At 45.9% G+C, this 16,696-nt stretch overlaps 1 protein-coding gene across 1 annotated transcript in view; it reads right to left on the reverse strand.

The window, feature by feature from the left end:
* The window catches only part of EGFL6 (EGF like domain multiple 6), a 186,845-nt gene that overhangs the window by 100,717 nt on the left and 69,432 nt on the right, over positions 1-16,696 (reverse strand). Inside the window, exon 4 of the mRNA XM_088481197.1 lies at positions 8,789-8,908. Coding sequence (XP_088337323.1) covers positions 8,789-8,908 — 120 coding nt within the window. The remainder of the gene's footprint in view (positions 1-8,788; positions 8,909-16,696) is intronic.

The following is a 16,696-nucleotide window of genomic DNA, read 5'->3' on the forward strand; positions in this document are numbered from 1 at the left end:
CGATGTAATCCTCCACCATTCTGTCAATGGTGACAGTATCATATGCAGTGACAGTAGACATGTCAGAAATTGTTGCCAGGTCCTTCAGTCCGGACCAGATGTCCAAACTTGGTCCTGCCTGCCCTGCATCACCGCCAGCGGGTTGCTTAGGATACCTAAGTTTTTTCCTGGCAGCCCCAGTTGCGGGAGAAAATGAAGAAGGAGCCGTTGACGTGTCACGTTCCGCTTCAGCTGACAGTGTGTTCACCAGCAGGTCTTTGCACCTCTGCAGGCTTGTGTCGGCCGGAAAGAGAGACACCACATAGGCTTTAAACCTAGGATCAAGCACGGTGGCCAAAATGTAGTGGTCTGATTTCAACAGATTGACCACCCTGGAATCCTGGCAAAGCGAATGAAGGGCTTCATCCACAAGTCCCACATGCCGAGCGGAATCGCTCCGTCTTAGCTCCTCCTTCACTTTCTCCAGCTGCTTCTGCAAAAGCCTGATGAGGGGAATGACCTGACTCAAGCTGGCTGTGTCTGAACTGACTTCACGTGTGGCAAGTTCGAAGGGCTGGAGAACCTTGCACAACACGGAAATCATTCTCCACTGCACTTGAGTCAGGTGCATACCCCCTCCTTTGCCTATGTCATAGGTGGATGTATAGGCTTGTATGGCCTTTTGCTGCTCCTCCATCCTCTGAAGCATATAGAGGGTTGAGTTCCACCGCGTCACAACCTCTTGCTTCAGGTGATGGCGGGGCAGGTTCAAGAGTGTTTGCTGGCGCTCCAGTCTTCGGCACGCAGTCGCTGAATGGCGAAAGTGGCCAGAAATTTTTCGGGCCACCCAAAGCGTCTCCTGCACGCCCCTGTCGCTTTTCAGAAAATTCTGCACCACCAAGTTTATTGTGTGAGCAAAACATGGGACGTGCTGGAATTTGCCCAGATGTAATGCCCGCACAATATTGGTGGCATTGTCAGATATCACAAATCCCCAGGAGAGTCTAAGTGGGGTAAGCCACTGGGCGATGATTTCCCTCAGTTTCTCTAAGAGGTTGTCGGCGGTGTGCCTCTTACTGAAACCGGTGATACACAGCGTAGCCTGCCTTGTAACGAGCTGGCGTTTCTGAGATGCTGCTACTGGTGACGCTGCTGCTGTTGCTGCATAAGGTGATACATCTACCCAGTGGGCTGTCACAGTCATATAGTCCTTAGTCTGCCCTGTTCCACTTGTCCACATGTCCGTGGTTAAGTGGACATTGTGTACAACGGCATTTTTCAGGACACTGAGGACACTTTTTCTGACGTTTCTGTACAGTCTCGGTATCGCCTGCCTAGTGAAGTGGAATCTAGACGGGATTTGGAACCGGGGACACACTACCTCCATCAATTGTCTAAATCCCACTGCACTAATGGCGGATACCGGACGCACGTCTAACACCAACATAGCAGTCAAGGCCTCAGTTATACGTTTTGCTTCAGGATGACTGCTGTCGTACTTCATCCTCCTTGCTAAGGACTGTTGGAGGGTCAATTGTTTAGTAAAAGTAGTGGTGTTCCTACTTCCTCTCTGGGATGATGAACGACTCCCAGCAGCAGCAACAGCAGCAGCGGCAGCAGTAGGCGTAGCAATGCAGGATCCTCCGGAGGAATCCCGGATAGGAGAGTCAGTCATGCCAGTGACATGGCCTGTAGGACTACTTCCGATCCTGACTAAGGAGGAAATTGACGAGGAGGGAGTTGACGGTGTGGTTTGCAGGCGCTTGGATACAACAGGACAACGGGATTTAGGTGTCCCTGGACTGCTTACGGTCTTAGCCAAAGTTTCTGAACTTGACAGTAACTTTTTATGAACGCGCTGCAGGTGCCGTATAAGGGAGGATGTTCCTAGGTGGTTGACGTCCCTACCCCTACTTATTTCACCTTTACATATGGTACATATGGCAAGACAGTTGTTGTCCGGATTTGGATAGAAATATTGCCAGACCAAAGAGGTGGAATGTTTGGTCTTCTGCCCAGGCATGACCGTGATGGGCTTTTTCATCCCACGGACAACAACTGTCTCCCCCGGAGCCTGATTTAAACAAACCACATCACCATCAGAATCCTCCTCGCCAACTTCCTCCTCAGCGCCAGCTACACCAGTATCCTCATCCTGTTGTACTTCAACAGTGACATCTTCAATTTGCATATCAGCAAGTGGACTGTGGGTGCTCCTTTCAGCACTTGCAGGGGGCGTGCAAATGGTGGAAAGAGCCACCTCTTCCCGTCCAGTGCTGGGAAGGTCAGGCATCGCAACCACCACCACACTTGGACTCTCCTTGGGGATTTGTGATATCTTCTTAGAAAGCACAGTTCTTCGCTGTGCTTTTGCCAGCTTAACTCTTTTGATTTTTTTAGTGGGAGGAGGGCTTCCATCGTCATGTGAAGCTGAACCACTAGTCATGAACATACTAGGGATCGACCTTAGCCGTTCCTTGCCACTCCGTGTCGTAAATGGCATATTGGCAAGTTTACGTTTCTCTTCAGCTGATTTAAATGTCTTTTTCAAGGTCATTTTCCTGAACTTTGCCATTTGGGATTGTATGTGCCCTCTACTATGACATTGGGCATCGGCCTTGGCAGACGACGTTGATGGCATGTTATCGTCTATGTCATGACTAGTGGCAGCAGCTTCAGCACTAGGAGGAAGTGGTTCTTGATCTTTCTCTATTTTATTTTTATCGGAGAAAGTTTGGTCCTCCATTTATGTTATATCGATTTGATATATACGTGCGGCTAAACACAGAAAATAATTTTTTTTTTGGTTTGGACTGGAGTGTACTTTCGGGGGTTACAGCACCCTTAACGGTCAAGCCAGCCGGCCCTTTACTTATGACACAGGCGCACGCTTGGCACTACTTTGTTGATGCACGTGCGGCTACTGCGCACACAATTCACAAACACAGAAAATAATTTTTTTTTTGGTTTGGACTGGAGTGTACTTTCGGGGGTTACAGCACCCTTTAACGGTCAAGCCAGCCGGCCCTTTACTTATGACACAGGCGCACGCTTGGCACTACTTTGTTGATGCACGTGCGGCTACTGCGCACACAATTCACAAACACAGAAAATAATTTTTTTTTTGGTTTGGACTGGAGTGTACTTTGGGGGTTACAGCACCCTTTAACGGTCAAGCCAGCTGGCCCTTTACTTATGACACAGGCGCACGCTTGGCACTACTTTGTTGATGCACGTGCGGCTACTGCGCACACAATTCACAAACACAGAAAATATATATTTTTTTGGTTTGGACTGGAGTGTACTTTGGGGGTTACAGCACCCTTTAACGGTCAAGCCAGCCGGCCCTTTACTTATGACACAGGCGCACGCTTGGCACTACTTTGTTGATGCACGTGCGGCTACAGCGCACACAATTCATAAACACAGAAAATAATTTTTTTTTTTGGTTTGGACTGGAGTGTACTTTCGGGGGTTACAGCACCCTTAACGGTCAAGCCAGCCGGCCCTTTACTTATGACACAGGCGCACGCTTGGCACTACTTTGTTGATGCATGTGCGGCTACTGCGCACACAATTCACAAACACAGAAAATAATTTTTTTTTTGGTTTGGACTGGAGTGTACTTTGGGGGTTACAGCACCCTTTAACGGTCAAGCCAGCCGGCCCTTTACTTATGACACAGGCGCACGCTTGGCACTACTTTGTTGATGCACGTGCGGCTACTGCGCACACAATTCACAAACACAGAAAATTATTTATTTTTGGTTTGGACTGGAGTGTACTTTGGGGGTTACAGCACCCTTTAACGGTCAAGCCAGCCGGCCCTTTACTTATGACACAGGCGCACGCTTGGCACTACTTTGTTGATGCACGTGCGGCTACTGCGCACACAATTCACAAACACAGAAAATAATTTTTTTTTTGGTTTGGACTGGAGTGTACTTTCGGGGGTTACAGCACCCTTAACGGTCAAGCCAGCCGGCCCTTTACTTATGACACAGGCGCACGCTTGGCACTACTTTGTTGATGCACGTGCGGCTACTGCGCACACAATTCACAAACACAGAAAATAATTTTTTTTTTGGTTTGGACTGGAGTGTACTTTCGGGGGTTACAGCACCCTTTAACGGTCAAGCCAGCCGGCCCTTTACTTATGACACAGGCGCACGCTTGGCACTACTTGGTTGATGCACGTGCGGCTACTGCGCACACAATTCACAAACACAGAAAATAATTATTTTTTTGGTTTGGACTGGAGTGTACTTTGGGGGTTACAGCACCCTTTAATGGTCAAGCCAGCCGGCCCTTTACTTATGACACAGGCGCACGCTTGGCACTACTTTGTTGATGCACGTGCGGCTACTGCGCACACAATTCACAAACACAGAAAATATATTATTTTTTTAGCACTTGGGGGAGCACCCCTGATGGACAGTGCACCCCCTGGACAACACTACAGCACCCCTTTAGGACTGGGACACTGCACAGGACTTTGGAGTGGACACAGCCCCTATGGAGAACTGACTGCACAACACAGTCCAGCCAGCCCCTATGGACTTTGAAGTAGTGGACACAGCCCCTATTAACAACAGCAGCACAGCACAACACAGCCAGCCCCTATGGACTTTGAAGTAGTGGACAACAGCAGCACTACACTACACTACACTACACAGCCCTAACTCCCACCCTCCCTCTTCACTGTCCACAGCCGAGTGAGAAAATGGCGCCGACGCGGGTACCTTATATAGGATCCAAAACCCGCGAGACTCGGAAGGCGGGATGATGACGTTTTGCCTCGATTTCAGATCCGAGTCAGGCGGGAAAAGTCGAGCCTGACTCGGATCGGACTCGGATCGGGGGGGCTCGGGGGGGTTCGGATTTCAGAAATCCGAACCCGCTCACCCCTAAAATTTACTAAGATTTGTGTTGGTCCCGATTTGTCCCTTTTTTCAAGTCGCATAGGATCGATCCAACACAGACGTTTTTTTCACTTTAAAAATCGGGAATTTCCCAAGCTCCCGGTTTTGACAGGATTGTTTTGATTGCTGGTATATTTGGTCGATCCTTTCTGTTTTGAAGTCCCGATTTCACCGCCCAAATATCTCTCCCAAACAAGCAGGCTGCACATATCAGTGAAATATGTGCAGACTGCCTGTTTATTTTTTTATATTTTAAGTGTTAATTTTATGAAAAAATTTTACGTAGGGTCCCCCCCAAAAGCATAACCAGCCTGGACTTGTCAGCCAGGCCTGGTTCCAAAAATGACGGGGAACAAAACGAGTAGGGCTCCACCGTAATTTAGGAACCAGCACCAGAATACAGGGCCAGTCCTGGTTTTAAATATAGGGAGATCCAAAACGACTGGGATGTAATGCCACAGCCCGGAGACCCTATTACCAGGTCTCCAGGGCCAAAGCATTCTCACCCCCAATTCGGTCAGGCCAAGCCGGGGATCTCAGTGGAGGTGTGTACCCCCATAAAAAAAGGGGTCCCCCTCTCCCGAACCCCAGGCTTGGTCTGAAGCCCAGGGCTCTTCCCCGCACCCCTGGAGCGGTGGGTGCGGGGTAATAAAGTGAAGAACAGTAGAAACTATTGTATTTTACAGTGGGACTACAGGTGCCAGCATGCCTGCCCTTTGGCACTTGTGAAATTACAGACGTCTTTTTTCGACAAAATGCGATGTGACTAGGATGCACCAGCAGACTCCGCTGCTTAATTTGATATGTGACACTTGTATATATATCTGTGTGCACCTCAGTCTGTATATGAAGCACAACCAGCGTCGGACTGGCCCACAGGGGTACAGGGGAAACCCCCGGTGGGCCCCACTGCCTGAAGCGCCCACCTCCTCCTCTAGGGATCAGGTTCCAGGCTGTGCACTTGAATTATACAGCACAGGACTATTATGTATTTGCAATGCACTACTGTTATTAATCTGGTGCATTATCATACATTCACTAGCAGTATTTAATATATATATATATATATATTTATTTAAAGGGACCCAGACCCACTCTGGAGGCTGGCCATACCCATAAGTATGGGCACCTATCACTGCATTCCCCCGGTGGGCCCTTCATGTCCCTGTCCGACACTGTGCACAACGGAACTTGGAATGAAACAAGCTGCGGCTGCTGCATTGTAGCACTTTGCATACAGATTCAGAGACTCAGTCGCACATAGATATACAAGTGTCGCATATCAAATTAATCAGCATATTCTGCTGGTGCGTCCCAGTCATATCACATTGTGACTTAGATGCATTTTCAGGGAACAAATATGCAATAAAGACGCCCGGCGCTAGCACAGTCTTCTGGCATGACTGCAGCAAAAATGTGTAAAGACTCATCTGTACTTTGGGTTAGACAAGAGATGTGCAACCTGTGGTTTGGGAGCTCAAGTGGAGTCTTTAAATCTGTTTTTGGGGTCTGCTGAATGTCAATATATTCACAACCAGCACATACAGTTGGGTCTCACAAAAGCAACTGCGGTGCCAGAAAAATGTCACATTGGCATATTAATGTGAGTGGCTACTCTGGACAGCTGCATGTTTGTAACACCTGCACCATGTTAGTATATAACCTCCAATGTATTTCAGGCTATTTGTTATTCTGCCAGGTATAAATCTATCTGAGAATTGCATGATATGATTTCACAGTATAAAATCAATAATGATTCATGGAGGCCTAAACAATGGGGTTATCCAATGTTGTTAGTCATATCAGTCTATTCTGTAATTTGGAAAACTATGTATTACATACTCTATGTACAGTATATACCGATCAGGGCCGGATTAATGGGGGTGGGGGGGCGACAGGGCGGTCTCCCCGTTGCCCCCACATGTCTCCACCAGGGGTTAAAGTGGGCCGGAATTGAAGATGGAACCAGTTCCGCCTCCTCTGGCCCACCTCAGCCCAGCACCGCAGGGAGGCTCCATTTGCTGGGTGCCCACTGAGATTTTGTCACCAGCGGGCGCTCGGCTCCCTCCCCGCAGCGCCAGCAGCAGTCGAAGCTCACTCCTGATCTCCGGCTTCTGGCTCCCGCAGTGTGCAGTGCACTATGACGTATCTCCCATAGTTACGAGGAACCAGCGGACTGGAGGCAGCGGATGCAGGAGCGGGGCTTTAGGTAAGTATTGTTTTTTTGGGTTTTTTGTGTGTAAGCGGCTTCACTATAGGGGACATTACTACTGGGGGCATTACTACAGGGGTCACTACTACAGGGGGAATTACTATTGGGGGCTCTACTACAGGGGGCATTACTATTGGGGCACTGCTACAGGGAGCATTACTACTGGGGTATTAACTGGGGGCAGTATAAGGGTCACCACTCCTGGCTGCACTGCATAAAGGGCACCACTACTGGGGGCACTGCATAAGGAGCACCACTACTGGGGGCACTACTGCTGTGGGCATTGTATAAGAGGCACTACTACTGTAGGCATTGTGTAATAGGGGCTCTACTGTGTGTCATAACATGAATAAGGGACACTACTATGTGGTGTTACGTGAATCAGGGGCAGCATGTGCGGTGTAATGTGGATAAGATTGCGCAACTGATGAGTAATATTTCATGTGGGTTTTTTTTCCTGTGGGTGTATATTGTGTGTTTTTTCTGTGTGTGTTCCTGTGTTTTTGTTTCATGTGGAGCCCATGGGCCCCATTTCACAGTGAGACATATCCCCTTTAGCACTCGCTGAAGGGGTTATGTCCTCCTTTCAGTATTTAACAAACAGCGATAAGCTTAGCTTATCGCTGTTTGTCAATGTACCGATTACGAATGATACAGTCCCCATTGCGCATACCCCCATTTCGTCCATTGTGTGTGTGTTTATATTTTGTTGCCCAGGGGCCCCCACAGACCTTAATCCGGGCCTGATACCTATAATACTGTTAGTATAATTTCAACTTTCCATCATACTTAAATAAAACACATTAGCACTTGTAAAGCTCCTACACCATTTCCCCCCATCCTGACATTTGTACTACACATTAATATGTACAGTACACATTTGTCATTGTAAACAATGATTTCATTCAGAAATGCATGTTGGGTGCCTGTTTAATTCCATTTTCTGATTAGTAAATGAATGTGAATGTTAGATATGTGCAGGAAAGTAAGAGGTAAGAAAGCTGGGTACACACTATACGATGTAACAAACGATATGACAGTTTCAGTAAGTCCAAGAAGCAACGATATGTACACACTATGCAATCTTATCCCTGAACACACGAGCTATTGCGTTGGGAGATTGTATCCAATAAATAGTTTCTTCTGTACACTATGTGCGGCCATACGTACACACTACACGGCGTGCACCCCATCGTTCATCGCATCGTCCCATCTGACGGGCTGACAGCAGATGGGGCGATGTGATAAATTACATCCGGGAACGACAAATTGGGCATACACGCTATACGACGTGTGCGATATATTGTTCCGATCCACGTCAGTACAATATATTGGACAATATAGTTTATAGTGTGTATCCAGCTTTACCTTTATCCTATAATTTCTATAAATAACCTAATATATAATTATACGATGGTATGTTGTTTTCTGGAATGATATAACTTCATTCTTCTTCAATTGCACTGATTAAAATGCGGACAATTTATGTTATCAAACTGGGCCAGAATTAGAAATATTCTACATTTTGGTTTACCGTCCTCCTGTGGATTCACACCTAGTTTATATATGAGGTATCCTGAGGATATAATCCTAACGTTCAGACATAAACAGCAACCGCCCCTGGAAATAATGAAACAAAAATACATATATCTTCACTGTTGTTTATAGAACTTACTTGAACATGAGCCATCTGGCATTAGCATGTAGCCATTAAGACAATAGCACTTGTAGCTGCCGTGAGTGTTCATACACCGATGTTCACAGGGACGTGGTTTGAGACCACATTCATTGAAATCTGCAAAAGACATTTTATTCAGAAATATGCGGATACATAGATTACTGTGGTTATATTGCCAAGGAAAAGATTTTGAACTGTAAAAGAAAATGAGGTTATATGTAGTTCATATGGCTTACTAGGGCTTGCTGTAACCTTAATCTGAGACCAGACAATATAGCAGATAATTAACAGGAAACCAACAGCACAATGGGATATATAGTAACATGTACAAATAACTATGTTGGCAAGGATGTAACACGGTAATAGATGAGGACTCGAGGGAACTTTTATTTAGAAAATAAGCTTATCATATCAGCATAGTGCTGTACATTGTATACAGTCAGGTGCATAAATATTGGGACATTGACAGAGTTTTCTTATTTTGGCCTCTATTCACCACCACAATGACTTTGAAATGAAACAAACAAGATGTGCTTTAACTGCAGACTTTCAGATTTAATTTGAGGGTAATTACATCCAAATCAGGTGAACGGTGTAGGAATTACAACGGTTTCTATATGTGCCTCCCACTTTTTAAGGGGCCAAAAGTAATGGGACAAACTAAACAATCCTAAATCTAACTTTCACTTTTTAATACTTTGTTGCAAATCCTTTGCAGGCAATTACAGCCTGAAGTCTGGAATGCATAGACATCACCAGACACTGAGTTTCATCCCTGGTGATGCTCTGCCAGGCCTCTACTGCAAATGCCTTCAGTTCCTGCTTGTTCTTGGGGCATTTTCCCTTCAGTTTTGTCTTCATCAAGTGAAATGCATGCTCAATCAGATTCAGGTCAGGGGATTGACTTGGCCATTGCATAAATTTCCACTTTTTAGCCTTAAAAAACTCTTTGGTTGATTTTGCAGTATGCTTCGGGTCATTGTCCATCTTGCACTGTGAAGCGCCGTCCAATGAGTTCTGAAGCATTTGACTCAATATGAGCATATAATATTGCCCGAAACACTTCAGAATTCATTCTGCTGCTTTTATCAGCAGTCACATCATCAATAAATACAAGGGAACCAGTTCCATTGGCAGCCATACATGCCCACGCCCTGACACTACCACCACCATGCTTCACTGATGAGGTGGTATGTTTTGGATCATAAGCAGTTCCTTTCCTTCTCCATACTCTTCTCTTCCCATCACTCTGGTACAAGTTGATCTTTGTCTCATCTGTCCATAGGATGTTGTTCCAGAACTGTAATGGCTTTTTTAGATGTTGTTTGGCAAACTCTAATCTGGTCTTCCTTCTTTTGTGGCTCACCAATGGTTTACATCTTGTGGTGAACCCGCTATATTCACTCGAGTGAAGTCTTCTCTTGATTTTTGACTTTGACACATATACACCTACCTCCTGGAGAGTGTTCTTGATTTGGCCAACTGTTGTGAAGGGGTTTTTCTTCACCAGGGAAATAATTCTTCTGTCATCGACCACAGTGGTCTTCCGGGTCTTTTGGTGTTGCTGAGCTCTCCGGTGCGTTCTTTCTTTTTAAGAATGTTACAAACAGTTGATTTGGCCACCCCTAATGTTTTTGCTATCTCTCTGATGGGTTTGTTTTGATTTTTCAGCGTAATGATGGCTTGCTTCACTGATAGTGACAGCTCTTCGGATCTCATATTGAGAGTCGACAGCAACTGATTCCAAATGCAAATATCACACCTAGAATCAACTCCAGACCTTTTACCTGCTTAATTGATAATGAAATAACGAGGGAATAGCCCACACCTGTCCATGAAATAGCTTTTGAGTTGATAGTCCCATTACTTTTGGCCCCTTAAAAAGTGGGAGGCATATATAGAAACCATTGTAATTCCTACACCGTTCACCTGATTTGGATGTAATTACCCTCAAATTAAATCTGAAAGTCTGCAGTTAAAGCATATCTTGTTTGTTTCATTTCAAAGCCATTGTGGTGGTGACTAGAGGCCAAAATATGAAAATTCTGTCAATGTCCCAATATTTATGCACCTGACTGTATATACTGAGGAAGGTGAACATTTGAATCTGTTATTAGATTTGTGAAAAAGCCATCAAATACAGACATAAATGGGTGTATAACACCTATCTAACTGCTTTCCCAAGATGGCCAGGAGACTCTGGAATTTCCGGCAGTGCTCCCTGACTCCTGTGAGAGAATGGAACTGTCCTTGATGCTGCCCATTAGGCAGGGCAGGAACTTGATGGTGCAATTCACGTCGCCATAGTCCTACAGCCCATGGTGTGATGTGAACCACATAACAATGTCCCTTGCACTTGCCACTTGCACCTCCCATCCAGGATCTCTCAGAGAGACCCCAAAAGTGTGTATATCCCCATTCCAGTTTTTTTTTTATTTCTACTGGAAAATTACTCTGCCGCTGGAAAATTACTCCCACTTTTGTAGCACTGTGGATCCACCAGGAAATGCGCATGGTGGTAATAGTAGAAATGCTACTAAAACTCCAACTATCATTTTAGACCCCCTCCTCCTTTAATTTTACATTTGTTTTTTTTTTTAAACACCCTAATATAATGCTTGTTCCAGACTCATTTATGTGCTAAATTAATTATACAAATCCCTGTTTTCTTACCAGATCCCTGTTTTCCTGCAAAATCCCATTTTTCCCACCAAAATTTCCACTTTACTGGATAAGAGTCAACCGGCCACAATTAGGGAAAGGCCAACAGATAGGAACGGTATACAATCGGGAAACTGGCTGCCTTAATACCGACAGCCGGCTTCCCAACTTTCATATCCCGGCGAGGGTGAAATATAGACAGGCGCCCGACATCCCGATTGAAGGGATGCCGGGTGCCGGGAGCGGACAGCCGCAGGGGGGGGGTTAGGTTTAGGACGGCCGGGGGGGACTTAGGGTTAGGCACCCCCCCCGAAGAGTGTTAGGGTTAGGCTAGGGGGAGGGAGGGTTAGGCACCCCCGGGGGGGACTTAGGGTTAGGCACCCACCGGAGGACTTAGGTTTAGGCAGCGGGGAAGGGGGGGTTAAGGTTAGGCACTTAGAGGGGGGATTAGGGTTAGGCACTTGGGGGGGGAGGTTAGGGTTAGGCACCCCTAAGGAGGGTAAGGGTTAGGCTAGTTTATACTTACCTTAGCGACGATCGGGATTTCCAGCGCTGTCGGGCTTCCGCTGCCGGGAACTCTGTTTTTGTCGGCAAGGCGCTGCCATGCAGCCGGCGGTATTTCATACCGATTCCATAGGAACAGCACCAAACATATTCAGTTACTGAATATGGGATAAAGGGCTTGGTTCATTACGGATCACAACTGCAAATGCAATAGCGATTACCCACACAGTCTCACTGCAAAGATATGCTAATCCACTGCGATCGCTATGCCGTCGCTGCACAACATAAGGACGCCCTCCTTACCTTACACACATCCGTAATACTTAGCAAGACTGCGAAACCATCAGTAACATCGAGTAGCATTGCAGCTTCACGCACACTTGCACAAGCTCTGACCTTACTCAGAAATTGCTACCCTGTAGTGAGTACTAGATGCTGCGTATGGCATCTAGGGGGAGAGGGTTAGGTTTAGGGTGTGAGCAGGGTTAGGTTTAGGCACTAGGGGGGAGGTTCGGTTCAGGCATCGGGAAGGGAGGGTTAGGGTAGGGAGTGGGGGAGGGTTAGGATACCTACCAACAGGTGTCAGTATCCCAACCCTGTCGGGATGCCGGCATCAGGATTGTGACCGCAGCGATCCCGTACCCCAGCATCTCGTACCCATCCTGGTGAAACTATGGTGACTGAGGCCTTGTGCCTGTGATGATCATTCACCCATCCGGTGTAGATTACTGGCATCTTTGAAGTGTCCCTCCTTTCTCCAGTAAAAAAAGGAGAAACAACATGTATTAAAAACATACTTGCCTACTCTCCCGCAACAGCCCCTCCAGTATCTGATACATCACACTGGCCATAGCGATTAAGAGGTTGGGGAATGCTATACAAATAGCCGTGTACGGCAATAATAACGCTAACAGTGATGGATGTGATTGCATATTAGACCAGATAACAGACACTGCTTGTACTAACATGTATGGAGATTCTAGCATGCTACTAATTCTACCTTGATGCTGAAGATTAAATTTGCTTGAAATTTTATGGAGAGACCTTTCTTCTGTTGGAAGTTACTGCCTTTTAAACTGCTTCCTGTAACTTTTTAATATATGAAGACGCATATATGAACTGTGTTGAGTACCAACTATATAGACACAGCTATTATCATTGGCTCAGGCTGTACTAAATTGAACCAGTGAGGATTGGTATAACCACTAATGATAAAGCACACCTGTATAGTGTGGATAAGTTTTGTAACAGCCATTCGTGTGTTATATGATATATATATTTCCTGAAGATTCATTCTGCAGACTCATGTGGATTAGTGGGTGCAAATTTTATGTCTGCGTATTAATTTTTATCTCTATTTTAATTGTAATAAATGTTATGTACTGTTTCTGGACAGTGCTTCTTCCCTAGTTTTTCCTTACTAATCCAGTTATAGATGAGGGTCAACTCCTCACATTTGTAGATAACTGCCGTCTGCTACAGTTTTGTTTTATTTATATGTTGCAGATTTTTTGAAACACTAGCACCTATTTCTTGTGTAATATTGTGCTTTGTGAAACACATACTTGCCTACTCTCACAGAATGGCCGGGAGGCTCCCGAAAATTGGGTGGCACTCCCAGCCGCCCGGAATAGAAGCAGTCATCCAGGGCTGCCCCCAATCCCTGCCGCGGTCGCCCACTTCCCAAGTGAAGTGGGTAGTACAGGCAACCGATGATGCAATTCACTCTGAATCGCATCATCTTGGCCTCGCCCCCCGCTTTACATTGATGGTAATCACGCCATTGTGTAACCGAAGGCGAGGCCGAGATGACGTGATCGTGTCACCACGCCCCCAGCACTGACCACTTTGGTAGCTCCCCGCCTCACTGTGCCCCTACCTGGCTGGCTGCCTCCCCCCAGAGGGGGCAGCCCAAAGATCAGCAAGTATGATTAAACTGCTCCATTGTTTCTTTCTTTAGTTGCAGTGATCATTAATCCAGGTGCGATAACAGCCAGCACTCAGGAGATAGCACCTGTAAGGGGTATTCTAATCTGGCGTCAATAGCGAGTACCCCTTAGGGCTTCAGTGCACTTGTCACATTAATGCAGGTTCAAGTGTAAGAATAAAAGTTATTCTAAGTACCTATTTAGTACAGTAATACAATACACATTGGAACGTTGATGTGAGGTTCTGATTTTGTTGTGGACCCGGGGTGGTGATAGGAGCAGACACAGAAGCAGATTTAAATGAAAAAGTGTAGTTTTTAATAAGAGACTTAGAAGACATGGGAATGGCAAATGAAAAAATCCAGGTATAGCACTAAAGTGCACTTGATAAGTGTAGTGAGATAAATGGGAGACTGTCCAGATAGTGACAGGCAGGAACAGTCCAGTATGCAGGTGTGGTGAGCTGTAACAGAATGCAGGCAGAGGTAATGAAGTCCAGCTGGGTGTAAGTGGAAACAAGGTGCAGGAAAACAGCAGGTTCAGGTACTCAGGCAGGGGAAAAGGTAAATGGAGGGTGCAGGGTAAGTCTAGCTGACACAAGTGCTCATTCAAAAGGGAAGGTAATTGGAGGAGGCAGGGGAATACAGCAGGGTTGGAGCAGGTCAGGTGAAGCAGGCTTAGGCAATGAATCCAACAGACAGGTGAAAGCACAGGAGCTCTCTCTCTCAGGACTCGCTGAGAAACACGTTGCACTGGCAATGCAAGGGAGCTCTGAACTCCCTTAAATCCCCAGTTCTCAGCCGTGACTTGTCAGAGAGGAGCACGTGACACACCAGCATAGGGCAACTAGGTCACATGTCCGAAGGCAAGATGGCGGCGCCCATGCCAGAACAAAACGCAAGCACCACCAGGCCTAACCAGACCAGAGTGACAGTATGCCCACACAGAACCATGCACAGCCAATGCTCCCCACCAGGCACCAGCACCACCGCCAGATGCCCCTCGCCATAGGGTCCTCACAGGTATCGCCCGCCGACCGCCATGCCGAGAAACCCTGGTCGTGACAGTTGAGGTATGATAGCTACTCTATATTAACTAGAGATAAGCAAGTCTCTGTGTTACATGAAACAATTGTTCATTACCGCTACTCTCCAGGAAATGATTCACAAATGTTTAATTACTAATTCAACCAAAAATTTATTTTAAAACAATCTCTAATGGTATCAAAAGTATTTTCTAACCTAAAAGGGATTTCCAATCATTTTCTGTACAACCTTTGCAAAGTGATTTACCAGGTCCAATTTGCTGTAAGCTGAGAATTTTGCTAATCTTTAATGTTAATAGAACTACATGCAAATAATGTTTTCTATGCAGGAAAACTGTATAATAAAACATAAACCTCTTATAAAGTGAAATTATTTGCTATTATCATCCGTAGTCTGCCAAAACGTATTACAAATTGTATGTATGGTACAGAAGTCTGTTCGTTCTGACATGTAGAGCCTTTTAATGATGGACCACCAGTCAGCGTAACATTCCTTTGCACTGCCAGGCAGGGTAAAATGCTGCATTATATATGTGCTTTAAAGGAAATAACATTGTCACAGCCCACCAGAGCCCAGCTCCTTCTTACCGGGTCTGGGGACACTAGTTCCCCTTGGCAGCTGGTGCTCCATTGCGAGTGGGTGCCTGTTGGCATCCGCCACGGTGAAGTATCCTCCTCACTACCTTGCAGTCCCCCTCCCCAGCTGCAGCGGGAGCCACCGGCGTCTCCTCCCACTCCCTGGATGCTGCTCCATTGCAACTCTGTTACAGGCAGCTGCGGCCTCTATATGGATGCGCACACAGCTCGAGCACAAACAATGACGTCACACTGGTGCCAAATTCAAATCCCTTCCTATGTAAGGAAGTCTCTGGGTACTATTCAGTGCCAGAGTATTAGGCTCACATCCTGTATTCTAGTGTTTGTTCTGCCTACACCTCCAGTGTACAGATGTGTCCTCAAACACTATTGCTGCAGTCGGCCAAACAGCCATTCTCAAAGCGCCACAATGAATTATCCTCTGCTCTGACCGGCGGTCCCTCTCCTCGGCTGCTGCGAGGACCACCGGCATCTCCTCCTCCTCCAGTACAGCATGGCATAGTTTTGGCAAACAATAAATGAAACTGCCATAACTCTACAGAAATGACACAAAAACTGATGCATCAGAGAGAGAGGACCACACTCATATATGAGGTGCACTTTGGCATACCACCTTGCTTTTATATGGCCATTAAACTCCTTGTTGCATTATGACATGCATATTTATAACAGTACAAGATACATTATTCTCAATATTATTGTTGCTTTATTCAGTTTAAAGAAATATTTTCATTAAGGAAATGCTTCTAGCACCTTCCAGTTACACTTCGTTGGATAAGTGTATTTCACATCTTGTCCAATTTAATACAAAATGTAAAATACCCAAAAGTGACATATAATAAAGACAATGCATTTCCCCCGTGTGGGATTATTGATGTGACATTCACAGTTCTGCACTGTGCGGTGATTCAGTATTTTCCTCTCCCCACACCTAAGCGCACTCCTCGTTAGCTGAGACACTTCAGGAGAGCAGAGATTAGCCACTAACCTTGCTGTATGCTGGGTGAATCATGAGTGTAACATTGCTCATCCACGGCCTGATGCTGAGAAGATTACAAAATGGGCATAATTTATGCTGTAAAAATTTGGAACTAAAAAAAAATAGCGTATCTACACATATATGTATATGCTGTTACACAGATCTTACGAGCCATACAAATCATTATATAG

Source organism: Taudactylus pleione, unplaced genomic scaffold (genome assembly GCF_031769625.1).
Source record: "Taudactylus pleione unplaced genomic scaffold, aTauple2 ptg000265l, whole genome shotgun sequence".
Classification (NCBI taxonomy): Eukaryota; Metazoa; Chordata; class Amphibia; order Anura; family Myobatrachidae; genus Taudactylus; species Taudactylus pleione.